This window comes from Arctopsyche grandis, chromosome 6 (genome assembly GCF_051622035.1).
Source record: "Arctopsyche grandis isolate Sample6627 chromosome 6, ASM5162203v2, whole genome shotgun sequence".
Taxonomy (NCBI): Eukaryota; Metazoa; Arthropoda; class Insecta; order Trichoptera; family Hydropsychidae; genus Arctopsyche; species Arctopsyche grandis.
Window position 1 is genome coordinate 16,685,165 of NC_135360.1, and position 20,211 is coordinate 16,705,375.

General features: G+C 32.4%; 1 protein-coding gene across 1 annotated transcript; it reads right to left on the bottom strand.

Moving 5' to 3' along the window:
* Positions 1–16,349: 16,349 nt before the first annotated feature.
* Positions 16,350–19,770, bottom strand: LOC143913425 (serine/threonine-protein kinase pelle-like). The gene is made up of 10 exons (XM_077433194.1): positions 19,490–19,770; positions 18,342–18,543; positions 18,173–18,273; positions 18,026–18,094; positions 17,810–17,951; positions 17,491–17,640; positions 17,295–17,421; positions 16,952–17,116; positions 16,674–16,870; positions 16,350–16,599 (listed from the first exon to the last, which is right to left on the bottom strand). Exons 1-10 carry the CDS (start codon positions 19,658–19,660, stop codon positions 16,442–16,444), a joined length of 1,482 nt encoding a protein of 493 aa, XP_077289320.1. The 5' UTR covers positions 19,661–19,770; the 3' UTR covers positions 16,350–16,441.
* Positions 19,771–20,211: the final 441 nt, after the last annotated feature.

The following is a 20,211-nucleotide window of genomic DNA, read 5'->3' on the forward strand; positions in this document are numbered from 1 at the left end:
TTATAACACAGCACATAACGATAACTGCACGAAAGCCGCAGTATTAAAATTATTATATAGCGATATTTCTATATGGACACATTCATATGTATGTTCTGTAATTTGTACGTGGCGTATCGTAACAGCAGTAACCGATACGATCTATCAATATTATACAGCAGTACATATCACCGAAACGTATAAAGTAAAACCGGTTTTTTTGGCCACTGTGGAAATATTCACGTTTGACGCGACGCCATAGTGGCGAGTGCACCCGCACTAACGAAAGTGTTTCAAAAACATTATAGTGTGAAAATATTGACTCGATGATACAACGCAAGCAATATTGCGCGTTCTGTGATGTATATTGTAAGCCGATTCTGTCTTGCACTCGACCAAAACAAGTATGACCGTGCCGAAAATGAACGGTACTGTATAATATGAATAGAATAGGTGCTGTATAATATGACTTTTCCGTGCAGTGCTGTGTCAAGCTGTTGACTTACGGTGCTGGATAGTATTATATAAATAGACCTAAAAGCGTGACGCAACTTGTATGACGTTCATAATCAAATCATTTAAGCTGAAATATGTTTATATATATTTTATTTTATTTAAATCTAAATCTAAAATCAATACCTCAGAGACTTGACAGGTAGCCCCAAAGCGTCACTGTGGCTATAATATAAATATAAGTATACATAAATCAAGAATAACAAAAATCATAAAAAAAATATTAACAAGTAAGAAATACGTATAGTAAAAAAAACAAATAAATAAGATTGAAAATTATATCGTGCTATGTGTTCGACCAACTCAACATAACTGGCATTGAAGAGGTCCAAGGAATGTGCCAGTAAGTTAAGGAGTCAAACAGCTCTCGAGAGGGGGGAGTTCATGAGCACGTTTGTTTTAGCCCTAATGGGCAATAAGATATCATGCTTTCGCAAAACCCTATGATTTTTCGGGGCCCAAAATTTTAGGATAGTGCACAATCCCGCTATCCAAACTTCTCCAGGATAGCGGGATTGTGAACTAGTGTACAATATAAGAGACGAATGGCTATATGACTTATGAGTAAAAAAAATTAAGTATTCGATATGTGAAAAAAAACCCGCTGGTCCGTAATTTTTGTCGAGATTAATCGATTGGTTGGAGGTACAGAACATAGTTTAAAATCGATGGTTTTTTTTTATTAAGCGTCATCTTGATATATAGAACGATTCTTACTAGGTCCAAAAATCCAAAACATCCACGTTCCGCTTCACTTAATGTCACTATAGTTTGTAGTAAATAAATAAATAAATATGAAGATCAAAATTAGTAGCAATTTACAATACAAAATAATTCAAAATTGTATTAGTCATTGTGCTTTTGTCATATACATACATACATATATGTATACAAATAGATACTCAATCCAAAAAAATAGTTATATAAAAATCGATTTTCACTTGTAATCATTTCTATTGCAAACACTTCGAACTTTTCATAGTTCCATAGCCAGCAGTATTGCTCTGTGGTTGCCTTTATGTTTACCACCGAGAAGTTACTGGGTTCAATCCCGTGATAATCTTTAATACTGCTGGTCTGACTTGGATATTTGTGACTCCAAGTCGATCGTTTCTTATCAGAGTTTGCCAATAATATTTGAATTTGATTTATGTACAATATGTAAAAATCTAAATCCATAGATTAATTTATTAATTGTTAATTTCGTGTTTTTCAGATTTATATAATAAAAATGTTGCAATTAATTGTCTGGGAAGGCGCATTGGGGTCTACCCGTTAGGCTTTCTGGGTATTGAAGACAAAGTAAATCAGTACTACTAGTTATACCTACATAATATTCAATAGATAAATAAATAATTAATTTCCAAACAATTTCATTTGTTTTATTTTCGCAGTTTCAAAACAATCCTATACACTATTACTCTCGCAGTATCGAACGGTTGTAGAGCGAACGTTGAAGTATTGTTCGTCATTAATTAAACGCCGTATACTTTTAGAATAATTTCTGTGAGAGATTTTTTATCCAAGGTGTACTCCCGCAAATACCGGTGAGCTATACTATTTTCACACCTATGCAATTGCTGGGAATTAATATTGCAGTCGAGAAGCTTTCATACGGAAGTGCACTTTTGCTGAAACGCTTCAGCAATTTACTCACATTAATGCACAACCCATTATTTTAAATATGTACGTACGTACATACACACAGCGTACACTTATTACTTTGGACTTACCTGCATAAAGGCGTACCGCAAAATACAATATGTATGAAGGTTTACTTACCAAGATTATATACATATGTACATACATACACATTGTAAAATTCAAAATTATTATAATAACATATTGTATATTATGTAATTATACAGAAACAACACGATGGCATAAAATATGTCTGTATATTCCGCTTAAGAATATGGTCATAAATTAAATTTAAATTATTGTACAAGTAAATAATATAATGTAACTATTTATTTATACACATTGCACCATCCATTCCAGTGTTGAAAGTCAGCAAAAATAATCAGATGTGACCAGCCCATAACTTAATCTATGTATTTGAGGAATAAAAAATAAACTTCGACAATGACGCACATATGTATGTATATGTTCAATCATATCGGTATGATAACATTTTCGAAAATCACATAATACAAAAGTTCTACTTACGGCTATCAGATTTTGTTAAAAATTTATTTATTACTTAATATCCCCCTACATATTATAATTATAAAATATCAAGGAGATTACAATAATTTAAAAGGTCAAAATAAAATAATGAAATATTATTTTATAAAAAATTACTAGTTTCAGTTTACGAATTCTGACCAAAACCTTATCAACTCTAAGTTAGTACATAAAAAATACAAATATACATTTTCAGTTTGATACGTTCAGTAGTGTGGAAAAAATCGTGTGGTCACAACAGTTTTAACTTTTCAAAGAGGAAAAAAATCCCACTTCTGGTTTATCAAACTTGTTGATTTTTTTTTATTTCCATGAAATTGATACAAGGTTTAAACTGGAATTTTCTTGTGAAGAGCACACATATTTAATGGTCGAAATAAATAGTACAAGAAAAATCGAACAAGAGTGAACTGCTACTTCCGGTTGACGGAACTTCACTAAATTTTATAATTTACTTAGCATTAAGTTAAAACTTCTAGACATGAAACTTCAGTTCAATGGTCATGGAAGAGTCCTAAAGGAGATGGGAATGAAATCGATTTTACTCTAACAAATACTCTGCACTCAGTTAAAGACGTTTTTAAAAGTTTTATATGAGTTTTACTTCGTACGTTATTAAGTAAGCTAGATATAGGCAGCGACAATAGATTAATCAGGGCCAAAATGGCCATCAATATAAATTGCAATTGTAGAAAATTATTAACACTCTAGATTTTTCTTTGCTGATATCTTGGAAAAAGTAATTCGAACTTGGACTTGGAAATATATATGAAAAACTAAATCCAGAAGCAGATATCGAGGAATTGAATAGTATATTAGCTTGGTTTTAACCCCAACAGGCAAGACATTAATTGTGTGTCTGGGTATTTTGACGATTTTTTGAACACTGTTAGTTCTATCGAACTGAAACTTGGTATTGGTTACTGAAATGCGTATCGATACGACGTAAGTTTATTGAAAATGTTACCTCCCCATAATGGTTTTGAAATGGTACTTTCCCCTTAAAAATTTGAACTACATACATATATCTGACCGGAAGTAGAACTTTTGTCTTGTGTAAGTTTCCCTACATTTGTGCTCAATTTGTATCGAAAATGCTATCATACCCAGCATGTGTGAACTTGTATGTATGTTTCATTACAAATATGGCAAGGGAATCGGCTGGTGAAACGATTCCCCCACAACAAATCAGTGCGGAAAAAAATAACGAGGCCTTGTAATGTTGTATTTTCGATCGATTATTTGACAAATCATTCAGAAGATTAAGTTTTTAGGATAAATAAGATGTTGTTAAGAAAGTTAAGTTACTTAAGATATTTCTTTAAACACAAAAATGAAAAATCATACTCGTGACATTTATGATTCATGGCAGACTATTATAATTCAAAAATTTAAATAAATGAGCCGTTATATTTGAAAGTGACAAAAGTCCACTTTTCTTCATTTCCGGAAATATTTTGCTCAACATTGAATATAATGTTTTGCATTTAATATTTAAAAATACTGGGTGCCTGTAATACGTTTATTCTGCTTTTCCGAGAATCTGGACATGTCGAATTAAAGTTTGTGATGATGATTTGTGAATTAAGCACAACAGGAATAAAGTTTTTGGAACTCAAAATTGGATTTCCGCCTCTTTCAAATATAACGGCTCTATATTTATTTTTTGTATATATTTATATATTTATTATATATTTGTTTTTTGTCCATACCTGATCCCCTGTTTTAAAAGGCACGGTGCTGTATGTACATACATTTATATTGTAAATGATCAAGATCACCAATTTGATCAGCTAATCTATCGATCGATTAGGATTGACCGTATGGATAGTGATTATCTGAATCAAACTTAATCGCGCGATTAAGAATCCGAGAATTTTGTCGATTACAGTAAGTGTGTATGTAAAAAAAATCGAATCCCTGAATTACACGAGCTAAAATGTAGGTATATTGAGTTGAATTTTGCTCGTTTATTTCGAATCGCCATTAAGGAGTCCATCCTCCTCGAATCAAGCAATCAACTGAAAATGGTCGATCGACGAGCAAGAAAAGAGGAAAACTAGCCTTTTCAAAACGGGAGTAGAGTGAGGGCAGAGGAGGGTGTGAGCCCATTATTTATCCATTGTTCGATGTCTAACGCCAAAGGATTTTGCCCGAGCAAAGTTTTGATGGCCGTTGAAAAAACTACAAGTTTACTTTGGATCGCTGTAACTCAACCAATTTCTGAAATGAGAGATGGATTTTTCGAATCAAAGCTTACAAATGTATATACAGTTTATATTGTTGGTACGATGTCTCATATCAAATTCAGTAATAATTTATTATGGTATCTGTACGATTACGGTGCCCTCCGTTTGTACCAACTTGCAATATTTCGAGACGCGTTTTCTCAACTTTTCGTCTGCTTAAACAGGAGTTTGTATATTGTATAAAAAAATGTTTTTTTGTATCCATGTATGTAATATCTTTAATATACGAGACATATTGTGATAATACATAGATTTTTAAGCTATTAATATACCTTTAAAATATTTTAAAAATAAATTCTTACAAATTTTTTGTTTTAGTTAATGTTCATCTCGTAAAATAAGTATTTCACTATTTAAAAAAAATGTATTTTTGTTTTGAATAGATACAAACTCAGCGACGAAAATACACTGAAAAAGTTGGGAAAATGAGTCATTCAATTTATCGTCATGTCACAATCCTCGGTCCTTTTTGCACAAAAACTCGAATAAAAATGTTTGTATTTGAAAGTATTTCAACTATTAAAGCTTTAATAGTTGAAACACTTTTAAATAAGTAAGTAGTGGTTAGTTGTGAAAATCAATTGTGATGAAATTTTTATTTTTATTTATGGACTATGACGGCGAATGCTGACTGTTATCATACGTGTTTAGTTCTGTATGATAAAAATTCACTTACAAAATTTACTTCAATTATTAATTACACTGTTGAAATTTTCACGGATAATTAATTTTAGAGTGCACTCATCGTCTCTACGGAAAATGCTGGTGTTTAAATAAAATTAAAAAAATTCTTCTTGTCCGACGAGAGTTCACGTTAAATTCAATCGAAACTGGAAAAATATACGATTTTTATGAAATTTAATTTTTTTCGCAGACGTTTCATCAAAAGCTTCTCGTTTGGCGATATGAAATTTGGTGGTGGGTGATAATGATTTTTGTCGTCGCTCTCCCGGTTCAATTTGGAGCCTTCAATGGCCGCCAATACTATTTATATGAAAATTTGTCGGTCAGCCGGCCACACCACAGACGAGAATTCTCCGGTTGCTTTGTGAAGGGCTCGAGACGGAAAGGGATGGGGGGGACGTAGGAATGTCACCAGTGGGAGGGCGCAGTCTCTTGAGGGGACGACTCCACTCTCTCTTCCCCTTCGACAATGCGAAGCCGTCAGGGACGAGCTCGATTTGATTAGTTTCTCTGCCATAAAAGAAAGTATAATGAAGAATTTTCATCACGTACTCGTGAACGTCCCACTTAACCCTATGCCAACCCATACTGATATTTTTCAATTAATTTACCTGGTCTCAAAGATGGCAAGCAACGGTTGCAAATCAAAATTTGAAAGTAATCAAATATGCAAATTAGTTTCACATTTTAAAATATTTGAGGATAAAGCTTAGAATCCCCCGCTTGAATTATTTTTTTTTTTATTTCACAAGACGATAAGCCGAAGCTGTATGGTGGCGGCTAAAATCGTGGAGGGGTGGAGAGGAAGGGGTCCATATTACTTACATACATACATATGTATGTAAGTAATGCCTACATACGTATGTATGTAGGCATTTTATGTTGTTTTTGTTGTTAGTTTAATGAAGAAAGAAATATATATATGTTACAGTCAAAGTGTATTTCAAGAAGGCCCCGGAGCGTCGGAGGCGCCGGGGGCGCTGGGGGCAAAGGCGTCGGGGCGTCGGCGATGCACAAAACGTAATTCGTAATTCGTAATCACTTCGTAATTTCTAATTCGTGCATCAATTTCTTTCCGAAGTCAGTCGATTCAATATCTTTAACTTTAATTTTATTCGAGTTCCTTTTTGAAACCACCCGTTGAAATCAACGGGCCCAACACTAGTATTATATAATATCATTCCGTGAGGAGTGTAGATTTGTATTTAGATAATAATTTATTTAATAACGTTTCTCAATAAGTGTTTGCGAGTCTGAAAATTCGTGGAATCAATAACAATTAAGCACGAATTATATAATGGAAGCATTCTCGAATCGAAAAACAAGTGAAATTTTCCTAGAATTGGTGCTGAAAATTAGTAGAAGTTATGTTTGTTATTTAGCTTTTCATTATTTCCTTTGACTTATGCCTGCAAGATTATGAAATTGTAATTTTAAAGGTCTAATAAAAAAACTGTTACTGTTAAAACTGGCGTGAATTTTAATTAAGAATGACCCAATGTAGGGTCACTTTGTGACCAGACAAACAACACAACGAAATTGGTCGAGTGACACGGAATGAAGTTTACGGTCCGGTGAAAAGTTTCGCGCATATAAATTACAGTACGGTTTTGCGTAAGCGTTTGGGAAGAATCGATCGCGGGGATGTATAATATTGTATTCCATTTTTTTTCCCTTTTTTTGATCAACGGAAGTAATTTACAAAAAATCGTAAAAAGAGTAATTTGAACGCCGGCTGGTTTAATAAAGATGTCATAGCACCCTAAAAATACGATCTCGGCGCGCCTCGCGTAGGCTATTCTTCGATTTTCCTTTTCTTTTTTTAGAAGAAAGGGATGATGAGTTGCTCGAAAGAGGATAGAAGAGAGGGGAAGTACGTGGGCTTTTGTTTGACGACGATGGCCCATCGATGTACCGTATCGAAGAGAAAAATCTGGCAAATCGTTGATAATTGCTCGGGGGCAAATATCAATACAATAAAGAGGAAAAAGTTTCAATCTGTAAAATAAACTCTTCTAAAAAGGTCGACGAGAGGCTTGCAATGCAAAATTGAAGTGAGCTTTAAAAAAAAACAAAAATCGCAGTTAAAAATTTAAATCTAAGTACATTGTACATACATATGTATGTACATCTATAAGCAGTGGCGGCTCGTGCATAGGAGCTGCGGCGCTGCAGCAACCCCAGAAAAAATACTAAAAAATCGCATCTGTATACATTTACAGCTTGTGAATATAATTAAAATAAAAATTATGAGATATTTAACGAGTATTTCAAATATTTTAATGTATGTTGTAAATGCGATTTTTTCGCAATTTTTATGGAGATGCTGCAGCGTCGCAGCTCGTCCTCAGACGAGCTCGACCCACCACTGTTTTATAAGTACATATAGAAAAGTGCAAGTTTCAACTCCATAATCTTCTTATTCTTCCATCTCCATCTTGTTGATTATTTGAAGATATCCGCATCGGTCTTCAACGGCTCGGAACAGATCTTCGGCGCTCATATCGGACCACATGCGCATGTTTCGAAGCCAAGACAACTTCTTCCTGCCAATCCATTTTCTTCCTTAAATTCGTATTTCGGACCACTTATCATGTGTCCGAGATACTCCATATTTCTCCGCTTGACAGAAAGAAGTTCCCTGCCTTTCTTATCATGCCGAGGGCAGCTTCATTTGATACTTTTCATTTGTTCCACGAGATCTTCAATATTCGCCTGTAGACCCATATCTCAAAACCAATTATTTCTGTAGTATTTCTCCATGATAGAGAAGTTATATAAATAATAATAATAACTTTTTTATTCCGAACGATATGGAAAATAGTGCAGTCCCCATCGTTCATATAAATAATATATAGATAATACAAATATAATTTGTATATGCATATATAATGATATAATAATAATTATTATTGTTAAAATTAAAATACTCATGATAACCATTCGGAATACAGCATTTTCTCATTTCTTATCAATTCGATTTTTTGATCTTATATCAGCCAAAGCGAAAAGTTCAATTTTTTTTATTGAACGGATTCAATTTACTTAAATGAATAAATACCAAAATCGCAAAAAGTACTACCAACACATAAAATATTACAGAAATAATAGGTTTTTTTTCATCTTTATAATATGGAAAATTTATGAAAATTCTTGAAGTTCTTTTGATAAAACGTCATATATGTACTTGAGGCAGCCACTTCGAAAGGGTCGATAGGACCCACTTTATAAGAAATGAACACTTTCTACGATTTAATGGGTGTCATAGATAAGAATTTTTAGTAGCAAAAAAGTCTTGTGTACCCAATATACATATATATGTATATATGTACATTTATGCGATATACATAAATTACATTGGAAGGAAAAACCTGAATTATCCCAGCATCTACAAATTTAAAATTCGGTACATATTCAAAAATGGACATTCAATATCTGTGTACCAACCCATCGATATAATTTGTTGAAAATTAAATATATTCCTGCCTACATTTGTAAAACGTGTTTGTATTTGTATTTGGAATTGTTGAAGTATTTACGCATCACATGTGTGCGGTGAAATTCTCTCTGTTTTTGTCACACAGCCTTACTTAAGTGTGCCCGAGCAGGATACAAGAGGAACAGACTGTTCCCCTTGTAGCTGCTCGCGCACACGTAAGTAAGGCTGTACGACGAAAATAGGGAGAATTTCACGGCACGCCACTGATATGCATGTACAAAGTGTAACTATAGCTGTCGCTTTGAGGCTGCCTGTCATAGCACCTATGATAAAATACACATGTATACATAAAATAAAATAAAATATTTGTTTCCTATACATTTAAAATGAGCCCAATAAAATTAGTAAAATACGCCGTGAGATAAAAATATTTTGGTAAAATGTAATGTGATAAAATTTTGAAGCTACACATCTTACAAAATTTAATTTCAATATCGATTTAATATTATAAAAATAGATTTGTATATATGTATGTAATTCACATATTTTTACATATATATGTAAATTAAAGAAAAAAAAAGAATTTCTATGTGGATTCATTGGAAATGTTCAATTTATATATTCGGCGAGAGAGTTGCGTGTCCCGCAGCAACGATATTTAATACTTCCATATTTTACGGTAGGTGGACCTTCTAAAAAGTGGGAGACACCCCCCAAACCCTCCCACTTCCACCTACCTTTCCCGATTCAACGTGGGAGGAGATCGTAGATTAACCGCGCAAAACCGGATCCGCGTTAGAGAAAAACTTCAACAAACTAATCTCTATTACGATCGAGATTATCGAGTGGGTGGGATGGGGTGGTGAGGAGGTCGAGGGTGTATACCTACCCGGTTCAGAATGAACGGTTGGAATGGCGTGATCGCACCTCACAAAGGACCCCGCGGGCCCCTTAATCGCAAGATAATGGGAAAACCTTTTTGTATCGCAAATGAATCCTTGACGCCTCTTCCTACGATTTTGACCCTCCCCCAGCCTTCTCTAGGTGTTAGTTTTCGGCATGAGGGGTAGTTCGAAAGTGAGCGTGAATAAAACGCTAATTTGGGGTCGCACACGGTGACACGTAACCCCGGGCTAAGGTAAATTAACGCTCAAATACACGATGGCATTTATGACCTCTCATACCCTTATCCACCCAACCTAGCCAAGTCTAATGCCCTTCGTATAATTTATAATGTCAGTCGTTGCGGCGAAGAAACTTTCTCCCAAACATTTCAAACGGTGATGATTTTATTATATTAAAACAATTTAACGAAAGTGAGGGTGAATTATTTATTTGCCACGCACTGAAGTTTTTCTTGGAAAAAGATTTTACTGTAATAAATATAAAGCTAGAACGGACAATATATTCAGGGGTGTCAAATTTTCAATGGAAATGTCCCAACAATATTAATTCAGATGACAGAAGACTATCTCTATCTTAAAATCTTCCCGAATCTGGTAGCAACGATATATGTATATATGTACATCTGATCCTTGTTGAAACGGTTCCTCAAAATTGGCAAAAAATCATCTTTCCTGTTGTCACAAATCTTCTGTATTTATTGTATGTTCAGTTTGTAAAAATTATCTACAAATCTAAAATCCATAGATGTCTCAATGGATTAATTCTGTAATTAATTAATTATTTGTTATTTCGTGTTCTTCAGCTTCTGGAAATACAGTGATTTGTGTAATAATAAAATGCTGCATTGTTTGTAATTAATTGTTCAGGAAGGCGCATTGGGGTCTTCCTGTCAAGCCTTCCTATGTAAAAATAAAATATATATGTAAAAATAAAAATAAAAATACATATCGATGGTTTGGTGCACAAATATTGTTCATTTGTCCATTTTTGAATATGTATCAAATTTTAAGTTTGTAGATGATGGAATAATTCAGGTTTTTCCTTTCAAGGTAATGTATGGGGTATATATAAATTACCTTGAAAGGAAAAACCTGAATTATTCCAGCATCTGCAAACTTAAAATTTGATACAAAATTTAAATTCGATACAAATTTAAAAATGGACATACAATATCTGTGCACCAAGCCATCGATATATGATATACATATACTACATACGTACATATTCGAAACTTTTTTCAACTGATCAGCTAATGCAATAATCATTGAACTACGATAATATTTAGTGTTCGTTAATGTCTCGTTGTTGATATTTTTGCGTGGACATAAAGAAGGGGGTTTTCAGAACGTTGCGAAAGACGCTGTGAGGAGTTTTTTTTATCACATCCCGGACAGCCAGCTTGGAATGAACCCACATAGCAATCCTCCGGTATTTTATACTAAACGTATACACAACGCAGTGAGATCTATTGGTCGATTAGTCTTGAAATCCCATTGGCTGTTGAGCGCAACTCGCCCATAGGCCGTTGAGTACCAATAAGTGCTGGTCAACCACTGGTGGACGAGCACTGATCGCCCAATCTCCACGTTACAACATCAATACGCCGTTTTAATGTATGTAACATCGCGAGATTTTGATTTAGAGACTTTATTTGAATAAAGCGAATCTTACTAATTATACGAATTTCAATTTGATATTGGAATTTGGTGTTTTCGAATTACTATATATGTATAGTAAATATCTTAGAGTTCTTGCTGGGTCAAAATAAGAAAGTTTGCTGGGTAGTAGAATTTTTAAAACCATTCGTTGGATGACATCGAATACTACGGCAATAATAATATTAACAAACAAAATATTTAATATGTAGGTATACATTTTTCTATAAATTGACTTTTTTCAAATTAAGTTTGGAACGAAAGTATGGTGTATGTATGTATGGTGTATGAGAGTATGGTATGATGAGAGCATATTCTACATTGATACACATGTATATATGTATGTATGTACATGTATCCCGTTGAATTGAAAATTTTATTAATACTTGTACTTGCTTTGAAGCGTGCGGAACTTTACCCAAGAGTGTGTTTTTGATGTTTAATTTGTGGTATTGAACGTTCTTTATAAGCTGAAATGAAAACATTTTCTGTAATTGACGCAAACAAAAAATAACTACATTCGATATAAAAATTACTATGTACATATATGTTATAAAGTATACATATATTAATCTATTTTAATAGTTATTAGCTAATTCATATTATTAATATATTAATCTATTTTAATAGTTATTAGCTAATTCATATTATTAATATATTAATCTATTTTAAAAGTTATTAGCTAAGTTGGAATTAGACGTGTTACTCATATATACATATGTGTATGTATGTATGTACATATAATGTACCATCCAAATTAGGCACAATTGTGTACTATGAAATTGACCACTGAATACATTTTGAAATTGTAATTTTTATAGTTAAACTATGAAATTCCACCAAAATTTTATTGAAAGATTCAATGTCACCTGACACTAGCGCAATTGATTGCGGTCAGGGACGTCATTGGGGGGGGGGGGGGGGGGGGGCGCTAGCCCCTAAATTGAGGAATAGTGTGAATTTAGAAAATAGTATGAATTTAATGATAAATGAAATACTATGGATCTATGAATGCCACGTTAATTTCTTATGTTACTTTTGGGTAGCTTATTGGCCAATAGTAACATAAGAAAATAATCGCTGCAATAGGCTATAATATGTTGAAAAAAAAAGTTTTATGATTTCGAAGCAAGTATATTTTGTTTTTTGAATGGTATGCCTCGAGTAAAATTCTTAGAAATTGTTCGACCCAAGGAACAAATTGTTATAAAGGTCCGCCTTACTTTATTTTATCTCAGAAAAAGATAGTGTAACGTATATTTTTCCGAAAGTTCATGTTTATTGTTTGTTGAATCGGTTCAATCCGAACTGATTTTATTTCTCGTATTTTTTTTTTATTTGCAGACGTGCAATCTCACAAAACAGCGAATTAGATGGATTTAATCTTCATGTGTGACGAGTTCGGCCCAAAAAAAGTTTTAGTTGTTTAATAAAATTGCGTTCTGACCAAAAATCAACTCAAGGTCTTTGAATGAGAAATATGGATTAAAGGGGATTTAAGTTGGTACATAAAGAATACAAATATAAATTTTCAACTTGATACGTTGAGGGGTATATTTTCCATTTCTATTTTGATATAAAAAATGATTTTTTGAAAACAAATTCAATTTGACCCATTTTTGGTTGCCCCCCCCCCCTCCTCTCGAAGAAAAAGCTGAAATGACGTCCCTGATTACGGTAGCTTTGTCAGTTTTACAATAAAAAAAAAAATAACTAAATATTCAGTTCAAGAACAATTTATGAAGACATCTTATTGTCGTTTGAACAATGAAAACTCAATTCGTTGCTGGATTTAATATTTTTGTATAGATGAATATAAGAAATATAAGTAATATAAGAAACGGGCTACGTATCACATTTTTATATTAAAATCGACTAAAATTTAAAACTTGAAATTCTAGTGTAAAATATTTCCAAGATTCATCCGAAAAGTTTTTGCAATAAAAAGGTAGACCGGACCGGGATTAATGAAAGAATGGAGAAGACATTTCAGCCTTGCGACAGTGGCGCACGCTGAATGTACGTATCTTCGTTTTAAATTGCAGATACCATAGATATTCTATATCTATGGTAGGTACTTTATAAAAATACCTATTTTAAACACTCCAATATGACATTAGTCTCGTTCGATCAATGTCCATTTCAGCTCACTATTGTAGGTTCTAAGTACATGTGTACTAAATATCTGAAATAGGAAAGAAATTAAAATGTATTGCACTTTCTTTCATAATGTTTGATTATAAGAAAGATGGGCACCAAAGGGGGCGTTCTCTGACGTTATAATATTTGGAGATACAATAATCGACGTTATTTTAGCGTACGCCTCTGGGTTTGCCATTCATTCACTTTAATGATTCGGCCCTGGCGACAAATGAGCCCCTAGTTACGACTCTGGCAAAAGAAATATGATGGAGAGAAGTAGTGAGGCGAACGGGAAAGAAAATAGAAATGAAATGGCAAAATTGACGGGAGGAAATGGAGAGGGAGAGGGGTCGGAGGGGTGAGAAAAGGAGGTACATATAAGGTGACTGTCAGAACAGAAGGAAAAGTGAGTGATCTCGGGACAGGATGATTCGTAGAACATTGTCTCAGATGACGTGTCATTTTACGCTCATTTCCTCGAACAACAAAGAGCTTATGTAAAATTAAGCAATTAATTTTCTGACATAGTAATTTTTAACGTTAAATAAAAATAAATGTGCATATCCATAGTAAGGTAAAAAATTCTTAAACCAATTTATAAAATATGGAACTTCTTAAATTCCTTATTACATAATGTTTTTCTGTGACGAGTCATTTGTATATTGGTGTGACTGCTATTCTACTAGCAAATATGTAGTATTATATAACAATGATGCAATTGATGGTATGTTTTTTTAAGCTTCAGGAACTGAATCTGGTGACGTTTTTCGATTTCTTAATATTTTTATTATTTATTTATTTATTCATAGTAGTTTTGGACCATTGTGGCTTTACAGGAAGAACCTAATGCGCCACAATGGCCTACGTGTGATTATGAAAAACAGAAAAATAAAAAATAAAAATACTTAAAATAAAAAGCAAAAATGCAAAAGCAGAAAAACATGATAAAATGAAAAAATAAAAATAAAAAAACAGAAAACAAAAGAAAAATAATACTTAAGAAAAAGAATAAATGCACAAAAGTGTAAAAATCAAAAATGAAATCCAAAAATCACATTCTTAGTTTCATATTAAACAAAAGAAATATAGTACATAAAAATGTACATAAGGAGAAATAAAAAGAAAAAGTAACATAAAATAAAACAATATATAAATAAAAATAAAATCATAGCGAGGCCCAAATGGAAGAGAGTAGATCAAGATTCCACTCATACATCACATTCAAATTCAGAAAATAATGATGAGCGCAGGTTACCAGATAAATAATTTAAAGCAATATCCGATAATCTACGCTTACCAAGGTGGAAAATATCACATTCTGGGACAGCAGCAACGATTTCATTGAGAAGTCGAATAGCTCTTGGTATAGGAGCCATTCGAAAAGAAACTGTGCGAGCAGGAGGTACAACCATCAAATGATGATGTCTACCACGCACATAATTATTACAAATGATGATGATGTCCCAACTGTTCCAGCAACAACGGGCATGACGTATTACCACAGTAGAAACCTTAACTCACCATAAAAACCTTAACTCACATATGTATGTATGTATAATACCAGGCTTGAGCAGAGATTAACTATTAATTGTTTAAGGAAAGTAACAATAACTAGGATTAAAATTCGGTAATATGTACCAATTTTCCATGGAACTGTTTAAATAATAAAATCGATAAAATGTTTAAATCCAAATTAGTGAATTATTTATAATTCTTTCTAGTAATGTTCTAACTGTTTGGTTTTTCTGATCAATAAATATGCAGTGAATGTACCAGTCAGCCACAGTACGTGGCTTTTAAAATTAAAAATAAGATAATAGTAACTCAAAATAGTGGATAGATGGAAAAAATGTAGACACAAAGTTATATATTAGAATAGATTTAATATAAAATTACACAAAGTTAATATAAAGATAGTATATATTTATATATATGTATTACATGTATTGAAAGGGTTCAAAGGAGAATTTCAAAGATTCCTTCTGAACTCAAATCACTTTCTTATAATGAAAGATTGAAAATAATGAATCTCACTACATTGGAGACGAGAAGATCTAGAGGTGACTTAATCGAAGTCTATAAAATTCTTAATAATCACTATAATTGTCATATGTCTAATGTTATTTCATTCAACATAAACACTCACCTCAGAGGTCACACGCTTAGACTCCAAAAAGATAAATCTAATAAATTGATCAGAGATACATTCTTTTCTAACAGAGTGGTTTCAGTTTGGAATAGTCTTCCCAACGATTTAGTAACCTCTATTAATATTAATATTTTTAAGAATAAACTTGATACTTTTTTTAAAACCAAAGGATTTTTGTGATTCTTCTTTCCCATAATCATATTTCTGTATTTTTATCTTTTTTTGTTTATTTATTTTATATTTTTTTTTTCTTCTCTTATTTTATTTTATTTTAATATTGTTTTTTTTTAATGTATTTTAATTTTTCTCATTGTTTTATTGCATATATGTATAATTTGTAAAATTATGTTTATTCAAACCCCTTGGGCCTATCGGCTTTGCCGCCTCCCCCAAGTATATTAAATAAAATAAATGTACATACATAAAAAATAGCTAATATTTTAAAAAAAAATTAGACACCTTGTAAATATCACATCAATTTTTTTATTTTAATTTACAATTTAACAAAAATATTACGTTTATACACACTAAATAAAAATTAACAATTAATAGCCATCAACTCTTGCCATACGTCAACCATATGTGGTCTACTGGAAGCTCTGGTTTGAACACATTTTATTCCGACGATAATCAATTTCTGACACAACTCAGGATTGGATTGGCCAATTTCTAATAATCGTGGGTCTTGTAAACCAGCTGAAATTAATAAAAAAAATAGTAAACATATCTGCTTATATAAAATTTATAACAATAAAAATATTTAAATTAACCTATATCTGTTGGATTTTCTTTACAATATTCAACAACATGATCTTTGAGATATCTTTCTTGCCTATTTCTGTCAAACACAAGTAAGCCTGTGATTAGTTCAAATACCACAACGCCAAAACTATAAACATCCACTTTGACTGACAGCTTGTAACCACTCAGAAATTCATTTGGGAGATAAGGTTTAGTTCCATAGGCTCTACGATACAGATTAATATTATTTTCAATATAAAATATTACATAATTATGAACATAACATAATGTATATGAATGGATTTACTTAGTAACTTTTACGTGAGTAAATTCACTATCATTAGGTCCTTCTCTAGCCAAACCGAAATCACCTATTCTAGGCTCTCCGCAAGTGTCCAATAAGATATTTCCAGGTTTTATATCTCCGTGTATTAATGGAGATTTTGATACTGTATGCAAATATTGAAGACCCCTGCAATACAATTCATATAAATATAAGTATGCATTGCTACGTATTGTAGTATTTTTTTTGTTATTTATCAATACATGTTTATACTACATATTATGTATTATGCATATGTACAGATGCATGTATGTATAATATGTATATTTAAATAAAAAATTATTTACATAAATGTAATTGTTCTTACTTTGCAACACCCTGAGCTATGCTTAACCTTTGTTTCCAAAGAAGTGGAGGTTGGTTATTTTTACACCTTAGTCTATCTTCTAAAGATCCACCAGTCATCAATTGATATACTAGACAAGGCTCTCCTCCTATACGAATGTTACTTTATTATTTGATTTTGGAAGTAAATATAAATCAAAAAGAAAGTGGAGAATTACCATCAATACTATAGCCATACAATGGCAATACATTATCATGACGACATGCATTGAGATGGCGCAACTCACGTAAACTTTCTTCAAAAGTACTACCAACTCCATCCGATATTTTCAATTTTTTTATTGCCACAGCAGTATGTTTCCAATCACCTTAAAACATAATTAAATTATTTATATGTAATGATATGAGAGTAGAAGTTTTGCTACTTCACAACAATCGTTGATACTATTGGGTCAACTCAACGATGAGTAGTCTGAGAAGGGTTAAATATTCTAAAACTAACTTATAATTTATTTTCTAGTGTGAATATTGGTTTACCTTTGTAGACGACTCCAAAGCCTCCTTTTCCCAAAATAAATTCTGATTTCCAATTTTGCGTCGCAATTTCTAACTCACTATATGGTATTTTCAATAATGCACCAGCACTTTCAGTAATTATAGGATTCGAAGCATTGGATTCCTATAAAAAAAAAATAGGAGGGGTTTTAACAATATTTAAATAAAATTATGAGATTTAAATAATATGGTACATACATTGGACGTTGCAGAACTTTGATAAGGTGGTCCATTTTGGACTTTATCTGAATTTTGAACTTTAATTCCCTGAAGGCAAGAAAAAAAAACAGTTAAAACAATTAAAAATAATGAATTATATAAAAAAAATTACAAATTTCTTCTTACTTGTTCAATATATTTTACATGAAGTGGAACATTATTAGAAGTAGTGTTGTCATCAGAAGAAACAATTTCATGAGATGTCTTGAATGATTTCTTGCAATTGCCTTAAACAACAGTATATTAACTTTACAAAGCTATTTTTAACCTAATAGTATACAAATTATACACTTACCGGTAGATGTAGCTGACTGTTGATCTATGAGACAATGATATTTCGATTCGACTAACGATTTAATAGATACCAAAGCGGGGTGATGTTCCATGCGTGCCAGGAGGACGAATAATTCAGTTATAGAGTGGTTTTGTTGGCCCCATTTGGTGAGCAAAATGTCACAGGGAGATGAACCACGCCTTCTACACTCATTTTCGATTTCCTGGAACCCAAAACAATAAACATTACAAATGTGTTAATGTATTCACCGCATGAACTATCCTAACACAAAGAAGAACGCAAAATGCATACAAAAAAGGCAGAATAATAACAAAACAATGAGTTGTCTAAAATTGCAACTACATACATACATATACATATATTCGTTGGCTATTATTTGAACTTCAATTAATTTTGATTGAATAATTATTTCGATATTGTAAAGTATACTGGAAAATTCATTCATAATACATAAAACCTAGTATCTAGGTTTCAGATTTTTTTACTTTATTAAGGTTTTCATATAATTTTTTCAGTATATTATTTAAACTAACATCCTTTTAAAAAGCATAGATCAAGAATTGAACATATTATTGCAATTTTTATTATTATTTCCAATTAAATACAGATTAAATCCATTAGATTACCATATTCTTGAAGAAAAAAAACGTGAATGGTATACTAATTCTGACTGTGTTAGAATACTCAATTTTTAGTGCATTGAAATACCAAAAAGTAGATACGTATTTTGCATACATTAATGCAAATTTCCACATACGTATCTCAAAATGCAACTATACAAAAATGTAATGCGAAATATATGTCTTAATTACAAGCCTAGCGGCGACTGACTATGTACAAATTTATTTTATTGTAATTGCAATCTAGTAAACAGACATCATAACACGCATTGCTATCATATTTTAAATTTAAGAATTCAAAAGAAAACCAGTAGGAATTTTTTTAGAATTCCGAAAGTATTTGTTATCACACTGTGGTTGTATAATCAAACGTGGTGGTTTGTTGCTGTAGTTTCTCAGGTAAATGTGAAAATTTTCCTTATTGAGTGAGTATTACTCATACATTTTCCTCGATAGTTAGTTCCAGAAAAACATACATACTTACACAGTGTGAAAAGTTCCTATACAAATAATATATTTCTAACTAACCAGGATATCAAAAACGGTGTATCCCATGTGAGCTCCAGCCAACTCCTTCCAATCATCGTTCACGTCTAGAAATCGACAAACTTGTTTGCGGATCAAGTAAGGCAGTTCGTACACATATTTGTAAAGTGGTTTTCCCGGTTCGGGCCGGGAAACGCCTGCCGCTTCAGACATATTTGTACTCAACCACCAACACAACCTCGCAGGACGAACAAACTTGTCCCACTGGCCTACTGCTAACTTTTGACGTAAACTCTAAACACTGTATCGTAAATTGCCACTACATAAAAATAAATACTGTATTGCCACAGGCAAATTTTGTTTCATTTTTAATTTTTAAATTTTCTAATGCATTATGTTTTGATGTGGCGCAAACAATGCAGTATTGGTCAGTGTATATTTGTTAGCAGGATTGTGGAGTCAGAATCGGAGTAGTTAAAAAATCAAGTGATTCCGACTACGATTTCGCTTTTTTATTTTTTTTACTATATACCCTGTCGGTAAACGGATTAAGGTCTGTTCATACCTAGTTAGCACGTACCGACTTCAGCAGGTATCCGGCCGTACGAAAAGTATTCTTTGGTACATTTTGTATGGGTATATTCATACCAACCGTCACGTTTACGCCACGGCAGGCTTACAGCAGTACCCGACGGTAATTGGACTATTCGTCACATTGGGGTGGTCACAAAGACAATTTTTGCCATGAAAATCGCGAATACACA